This window comes from Bos javanicus, chromosome 7, assembly GCF_032452875.1.
Source record: "Bos javanicus breed banteng chromosome 7, ARS-OSU_banteng_1.0, whole genome shotgun sequence".
Lineage (NCBI taxonomy): Eukaryota > Metazoa > Chordata > Mammalia > Artiodactyla > Bovidae > Bos > Bos javanicus.
Window position 1 is genome coordinate 41,216,585 of NC_083874.1, and position 8,733 is coordinate 41,225,317.

Sequence of the window (8,733 nt, forward strand, 5' to 3'; positions counted from 1 at the left end):
ATCTGAATAAATTATCTTAAACCTCTTTTGTGATGAATAGAAGCAAAAATAATTAAGATTAGTACATTTTATGATATCAATGCTTTCAATACTTACTGGCTTGCTTAGTTGAAAGTAGTCCAAAGTTCTTCATATAAACAAAGTCATTTTCTGATTAAGCTCCCTTGAAAAATTTCTAAACAAATATATAATTGACATTTTAAGTATCTCTGTTAAAATTCAGAAGTAACAATGATTGGATTCTAGGCCTTCTTTACCTGGAGATTCAATTTAATCTTTTTTTTTTTTTTAGTTAGAATTTGGAATGTCCATTGAGACTTAGAAAATGTAAGTTAAGTCTCTAAGAGCCCAAGATGGCCATAAGCCAAGGTTGGTGATAGAGTTCTGATAATTTCTACAGAAGTTTTCTATGGCATATTTATGGTCAATTCAGTAGGGAAATAATAGTTTGTTTTTTTTTTTTTAATTTAGATTGTTCCAATATTATTATGTCTCTAAACTTTTTGGATCATATAGTTTCTGCATTTTTTGTCTATAAATACACAATAATGACATGTTTGAATATGTTATTATTTCCCAGTTCTGTTTATATTGGCCAGAATTTAAGAAATCAAATAAAATGAGATTAATTCAATAAAAACATATAAGAACATAATCTTAAAATATTACATTTTTGGTGGTTATCTTTATTTTAGGTTACATAATTTCAATTTACAATAGCCAAGACATGGAAGCAACTTAAATATCAATTGACAGATGCATGCATAAAGAAGATGCAGTGAATATTATATGACAGTAAAAAATATAAAGCAATGTGATTTACAGCACCATAGATGGACGTAGATTTTATCACCCTAAGTGAAGTAAGTCATTCAGAGAAAGATATCTCTTGTATGTGGAATCTAAAAAAAAAAAAAAAGATACCTATGAGCTTTTTACAAAACAGTAATAAACTCACAGATGTAGAAAACAACTGCATTGTTAGCAAACTGTTAAGGCAGAGTGGAGGGATAAATAAGGAGTTAGGGATTAACATATACACACTACTATATATGAAATATATAGCATTTATTATATGAGCTTCCCTCATAGCTCAGCCAGTAAAGAATCTGTGTGCAACGCAGGAGACCTGGATTCAATTCCTGGGTTGGGAAGAGCTCCAGGAGATGGAAATGGCAACCCAGTCCAGTATTCTTGCCTGGAGAATCCCATGGACAGAGGAGCCAGGCAGGCTACAGTCCATGGAGTCACAAAAGTCTGGCACATCTTAGCGACTAAACCAGCACCATATATTAAATATATAGCCAATGAAAATCTACTATATGGCATAAGGAACTATACTCAGTATCTTGTAATAACCTATAGTGTCAAAGAATTTGAAAAAAAAATATATACATATGTGTGTGTGTATGTGTGTGTGTGTATAAATAGATAGATAGGCCTTCCCAGGTGGCACTAGTGGTAAATTATCTGCCTGCCAATGCAGGAGATGTAAAAGACGGGTTCAATCCCTGGGATGGGAAGATCCGCTGGAGGAGGAAATGGCAACCGACTCCAAATTCTTGGCTGGGAAATCCCATGAAGGGAGGAGCCTGGTGGGCTATAGTCCATGGGGTCACAAAGCATCTGGCATGACTGAGTGTCTGTGCACATACAGATATATGTGTAATTGAATCGTTTTTCTTTATGCTTGAAACAACATAACATTATAAACCACCTATATCTAAAAAAAAAAAAAAAGAAAAGACTTATTTCCTTTCTTCTGGAAAAACACATTAAACTATAAAACAATTTTCATGTATTAAAATAAATAATGAAAATTTTGTTACTTAGCTGTAATGGTATTTAAAAAATATTCAACAATGCAGTTTTATTGCAGATTAAAACATAAGAATTATTATAGTTCTTATAGTTTTCAGTAAGTAAATTAATTACAACTTTTACTTGGGAAGAGGTATTATAGATTCAGTGTAAATTTTTAAAATGATTTTTAAAATATTCTATTTTTTAATTACCATGTGTCTCAGTGAAGACTTCTCTAATTCATTATGAATTCTTTGGAATTCATGAATCTGGGCATTCATTTTGCTTCCTAGGTTTGGTACTTTTGTTGTTGCTATTGTCAATATTACTTTTAATAAGCATTTTGCTCCCTTTCTCTTCTCCTTCTGGGATTCCTGTAATGCATATATTGGTGGTATATGTAATCTCTTATGTGCTATAGACTTTTTTCACTACTTTTTATTCTTTGCTGTTCCTCTGACTGTGTAATCTCAAATAAATTATCTTTAATCTCACAAATTACTTCTTTTGTTTGATCAAATCAGTTGTTTAGTCTCTATTAAATTTTTTCAGTTCAGATACTGTATGGTTTTGTTCTAGAATTAGAACTTCTGTTTGCTTCTATTTATGTTTCTAGTTTGTTTGAATTTTACCTTGTTTAAATCTTCAGTTCAGTTCAGTCGCTCAGTCGTGTCCCACTCTTTGTGATCCCATAAACAGCAGCATGCCAGGCCTCCCTGTCTTTCACCAACTCCTGGAGTCCACCCAAACCCATGTTCATTGTGTCGGTGATGCCATCCGACCATCTCATCCTCTGTCGTCCCCTTCTCCTCCTGCCCTCAATCTTTCTTTTCTTTTTTTTTTTTCTAATTTTATTTTATTTTTAAATTTTACATAATTGTATTAGTTTTGCCAAATATAAAAATGAATCCGCCACAGGTATACATGTGTTCCCAGCATCAGTCTTTTTAACTGAATCAGCTCTCCACATCAGGTGGCCGAAGTATTGGAGTTTCAGCTTCAACATCAGTCCTTCCAATGAACACCCAGGACTGATGTCCTTTAGGATGGACTGGTTGGATCTCTTTGCAGTCCAAGGGACTCTCAAGAGTCTTCTCCAACACCACAGTTCAAAAGCATCAATTCTTCGGCTCAGCTTTCTTTATAGTGCAACTCTCACATCCATACATGACCACAGGAAAAACTATAGCCTTGACTAAACTATAGACGGACCTTTGTTCATAAAGTAATGTCTCTGCTTTTTAATATGCTGTCTAGGTTGGTCATAACTTTCTAAGGAGCGAGCATCTTTTCATTTAATGGCTGCAATCACCATCTGCAGTGATTTTGGAGCCCAGAAAAATAAAGTCAGCCACTGTTTCCACTATTTCCCCATCTATTTTCCATGAAGTGACGGGACCAGATGCCATGATCTTCGTTTTCTGAATGTTGAGATTTAAGCCAACTTTTTCACTCTCTTCTTTCACTTTTGTCAAGAGGCTCTTTAGTTCTTCTTCACTTTCTGCCGTAAGGGTGATGTCATCTGCATATCTAAGGTTATTGATATTTCTCCCAGCAATGTTGATTCCAGCTTGTGCTTCATCCAGCCCAGTGTTTCTCATAATGTACTCTGCATATAAGTTCAATAAGCAGGGTGACAATATCCAGCCTTGCTGCTGCTGCTGCTGCTGCTAAGTCGCTTCAATCATGTCTGACTCTGTGCGACCCCAGAGACGGCAGCCCACCAGGCTCCTCCATCCATGGGATTTTCCAAGCAAGGATACTGGAGTAGGATGCCATCGCCTTCTCTGATACAGCCTTGATCTACTCCTTTTCCTATTTGGAACCAGTCTGTTGTTCCATGTCCAGTTCTAACTGTTGCTTCCTGACCTGTATACAGGTTTGAATCTTACCTTGTTGCAATAATATTTTCCTGATTTTGTTTAGTTGTTTGTGTTCTTTAACTTGCTTAAAGAAAAATATTCTGAATTCTTTGTCAGGCATCCATGAGATCTCCATTTTTTATGGTCTATTGCTTGTGATTTATTTTGTCATTCGGTAGTGTCATTTTTCTCTGAACTTGGTGAAACTTGTAGTCTTGAATTGGTGCTTTTACATTTTAAGCAGTCACTGTTTCTATTCTATATAAACTGAGTTCAAAAGGGAAAACTTTTCCCCAGTAACCCCAGTCAGGGATTTGGGGTAGGCCATCAGACAGCACCATGAACAAGTTTACTTATAGGATCTAAGGGTTAGTGGGATTATTGTTTGCATCTAAATTAAAATTGGATACTCACTTGACTTTCATTTCCCCATGGATGAGCTCTAAAGGAGAAAAAAGGTTGTCTCTGCCCTGTGTGTCATGGTATTCAGAAAGGTGTGACTTAGGTAGAGTAAAACTGTCCTTCCTTCCCTCTTCAATGTGTCTTATCCAATTCCTGTGCTCCACCTGAGTACTATAACCTCTCATTTGGAATCCAGAGCTCTTGTAAATGTATGTTTGTGCATGGATGGTTATTTATGGTCATGCTTGTATTCCACCATTTTACGACACGATAATCACATGTGAACAGGTCAAGATAGCTTTGCGCTCACTCAGAGAAGTATTGGCTGAATCTGCCACAGCCCATAAAGCACCAGGAAATATCTGTATATCCATATCTATATGTTTATGTTTATATATGATTATGTATATATGTATATATATTTTTTCATCCTCTTTCTTTTTTCTTCATTATACATTTTCCCCTATTAATTTAAAAAGCTTTTAATTTTTACTGATATGCTATAAATTTAAATGATTTTTGGTTTATTGGTGGAAAATAAAATAATCAAGAAAAAACAAAGACAATTTTGCTTAAGTCAAATTAAGGTATATTAACCTGAGGAATAGAAATTGAGAACCTCTGGAAATATCCCTACTGTTCAAATGTTAGAGAGGTACTTTTGTATATTCTTGAATAAAATAATTTATGTATTATATTGAAAGAATATAAATGAAGTTACTCAGGTGTGTCTGACTCTTTGTAACCCCATGGACTGTAGTAGAAACAAAGCTTTCTAAATGATTTTCTCACCAGGTATCTGGGTATTCTGATAGCATGGGTCTCTTGAATATGTAATGGGGAGAGAAAGGAGGTCCATTTGTCTCTTTGCAAATAAACACAGGGATAACATAAAATTCCAATAAGCATAAACCTTCCACTTGCCAGTTATTAGGACATTTATATGCCCAACCTGGAGAGAGTGAGTCATTTCCAAAATTGCATGTGAGGACAAAAACTGGGGCTGACAGGTGATTCCTCCCAGAGTGCTTTCACTGGGAGTTTTGTTCACTGAAAGCTATGTTAATTAACATGATATTAAAACATAGGTCCCTTTTTTGCAGGCTTTCCAAAAGGTATCTGTATGAAATTCAATATGGGAGAATTGATGGCACAAATTATTTATATTTTTCTCTTTAAGACATTTGTTAATCAAGTAAAGGGTGGAGTGAGGGTGTTCTAGGCTGTCAAGCTGGTTTCTAAGAATGGAGGGTAGAGTCAGACAAGAGATATTACATTAATATGTTGGAGAATTTGAACAAAGGATATGACCCTTTGTTTCCTTGGCACATCTGAGAGGTAAAGAATATTGCTGCTCTGATAATAGGATAGTGATAATACTTCAAGCAGGACTTTTACTTGAGCTGATTGATGTTTATTGAATGTAGTGGTGGGATCTGTTTAGGAAAATGATGAATCCATAATATGAATTGAAATTTGTTATTACAAATTAGCTTTCTCCAACCTCTTTCAGTAGAACTATGGGATACAGTGAGTAGAGAATAAAATCTCATCTGAGTTTTATCACCTAGTGTGAGAATTATACTGACTGCTTATGATGTAAATTGAGTATATGCCTAGTGAGGGGATGATTGCAAGAAAGTCTTTGATATTTCTGATGTCTAGTAATGAGACAAAGCCTTGACTCACTTATTGTATAACTTTACAATTTCCTTGATCTCTGTTGACATCTCCAGGTCCTTATTGTTGAATCCCAAGTATACCAATATTAAATCAATTCCCTAGGGTGCACCCTAAAAAGAATATGAAATTATTTCCATTCAGCATAGTGTAAGGACTTCAGAATCCCTGGTGAAGTCAACTAAATCTCTGAAATATATTTTCCTTATATTGAAGAAAAGAATATCTGTTACCGGAAATTACAGGCCTAGTATGAAAAGAAAATGAGGTCTTCTGACTTTTAATTTGATCTTATCATTCAGAAAACATATTTTAAGCATATTAAAATATTAATGCAAAATAGTAGAACTCATGATGAATGACAACTTCAGTTAGTTTTCATTTTTATTATTGCATACCAAAAATCACTTAAATTTATAGCATATCAGTAAAAATTAAAAGCTTTTTAAATTAATAGGGGAAAATGCATAATGAAGAAAAAAGAAAGAGGCTGAAAAAAGCATATATATATATATATATACATATACATAATCATATATAGATATGGATATACAGGTATTTGCAAAAATGATTTGTCTATACATGAGTGGTTTTCTCCTCTAGATTAATTTTAGTCCTTGCAAATTTAATGATAAAATAAGACTTTAATAATTGTATGCTGATTAATATTTAATTTAATATTTAATTAATAATTAAAATCTTATTTTATTATTATATTTGCAAGGACTAAAATTAATCCAAAGGAGATTTTAGTTGTTGTATGCCAATTAATGGGGCTTCTCTCTGTTGGTAAAGAATCTGCCTGCAATACAGGAGACCTGGGTTCGATTCCTGGTTTGGGAAGATCCCCCTGAAGAAGAAAATGGCAGCCCACTCCAGTATTCTTGCCTGGAGAATCCCAGGGACAGAGGAGCCTGAAAGGCTACTGACGATTGGGTCACAAGAATAGGACATGACTAAACCACCATGCTGATTAGTAAATTTGTATTTAACATCGAATTCTCATGGAAAAACTGTCTTTACATTTTCACAGAAAAGATTCTCTGAATTGCTCTTCTCAAGGCCCCCATCACCTCCTTGTTTCTCATGCTATAGATAACAGGGTTGAGCGTTGGGGTAAGGATGGTGTAGAAGACAGCAAGAACCTTGTCCTCTGTTGGACGACACAGAGATTTTGGACGGAGATAAGTGTAAGCAAATGGTGCAGAGTAGAAAGTTACCACAGTGAGATGGGTGCTACATGTTGAATAGGCCTTCTTCTTCCCTTCTGCTGAGTGCATTCGATACACAGCAAGGAGAACACGGCCATAAGAAAATACAATACAAGTGAAAGGCAACAAAAGAAAGATGGTGGTGCTCACAAATACTGTGTACTCATAGACCCAGGTGTCCATGCAGGCCAAAGTCAACATGGCTGGAACATCACAGAAGAAATGATTGATGGCCCTGGATCGGCAATAAGGGATATGGAGGGCATATATGGTGTGGGCACAGGAATTGATTGAGCCCAGGAGCCAAGATCCTATTATCATAAGCACACATACTCTTCTACTGATTTTGATGGGATAGTGGAGAGGAAAGCAAATGGCCATATAACGATCATAAGCCATAGAAGCCAAGAGCAATCCTTCTGCACCTGCTAAAGTCAAGAAAAAGAAGCTCTGTATCCCACATGCAATGAAGGAGATAGACTTGTTTCCAAATAGAAAATCGTAGGCCATTTTGGGTACAATGTTGGAAATGTAGGTCAGGTCCATGAGGGAGAGCTGACTGAGTAGAAAATACATGGGTTTCTGAAGATGGGTGTCGAGAAAGATGACAAGGATCATGGAGAGGTTACCAAATAGAGCCATTAGAAAAATGGGAACAATGAGAATAAAAAGAAATAGGCCAATTCTTGAAGATGGGAACAATCCCAATAAAGTGAAATAAGTTGATGTTTGATTATAATTTTCCATGTGGCATTAATATAATTTTTCCTAAGGCAGACACAACAGAAAGAAAGTCAAGTAAGCTATTTTGAAACTGTTGCATGATTAGACTGTGTACAAATTTACAACTCTTAAATGAATAACTGAACCTATTTGGAAAAGCAAAACTTTTTTGTTTTTTTGATCAAGAGACTAGAACTTGAAAATACAAACAGTTTGGCCAATGAGCTTCGCAGGAAATCTTTCAAGTTGTAAAAAATTTATATTTTGACATATTTGGATAAGTATGCTTTACTACCCTACAAAAGCTCAAGTCACATCAAAATTAGATGAGACACTCAAAATATATTCTTAGGAAATCATGTAAATGCATGTTATCTAATTATATTATGATAAATGTTTATCACCATTAAGAAATTATTTATTTTTCATATTCAAACCCTAAGGTTTACCTGTAAATCTGTAGTAGCCTATCACTTATGTTGAGAAGCTAATATTCTTTTTTGAATCTTCTTTGAACAGAAATATTAAATCAAACTTCCTTGAATTCAGTAACAGTATTTGAGTCATCTATTGTGAAATCAAGATGAATATCATCAAGTACCATCTACACAAAATTATGATCTTCCTTCTGAATGAGATTCTGAATGCTGTAATGAAGAACATTTGCCTATATATCTCTATAATCACACTCATTGTAGTTTGATAAATCTGTGCAAAATCTCAAAAATAGCATATATTTTACATCTCTCTGCTTCTCTAGCACTTACATGATAAATAAATTTTGTTGTACACATTTAATTTTAACTTTTATTATTTTTTTAAAGCTCCTCCCAATTCTAAGTTAGAGTAAAAAACTTAAGCACTTATAATCTCTCCCTGTTAAAACACAGCTATAATTGGGCTTTCCTGGTGGCTCGGAGGGTAAAGCGTCTGCCTGAAATGCTTAAAAATATATATTATAAACTAAAAGAAAGTGGGTGAACATGGGGCACAGTAAGAGATGAAATAGTTTAGGATCCTTTGAAAGAATAAATTTGGAAATAAAAATGGTC

The 8,733-nt window shown here is 34.6% G+C and overlaps 1 protein-coding gene across 1 annotated transcript; it reads right to left on the reverse strand.

Annotated features, from left to right (window-relative positions):
• Positions 1-6,766: 6,766 nt before the first annotated feature.
• On the reverse strand, positions 6,767-7,782 carry LOC133252023 (olfactory receptor 2L2-like). Its single transcript, XM_061424778.1, has one exon. The coding sequence runs from the start codon at positions 7,703-7,705 to the stop codon at positions 6,767-6,769; it is 939 nt and encodes a 312-aa protein (XP_061280762.1). The 5' UTR covers positions 7,706-7,782.
• Positions 7,783-8,733: the final 951 nt, after the last annotated feature.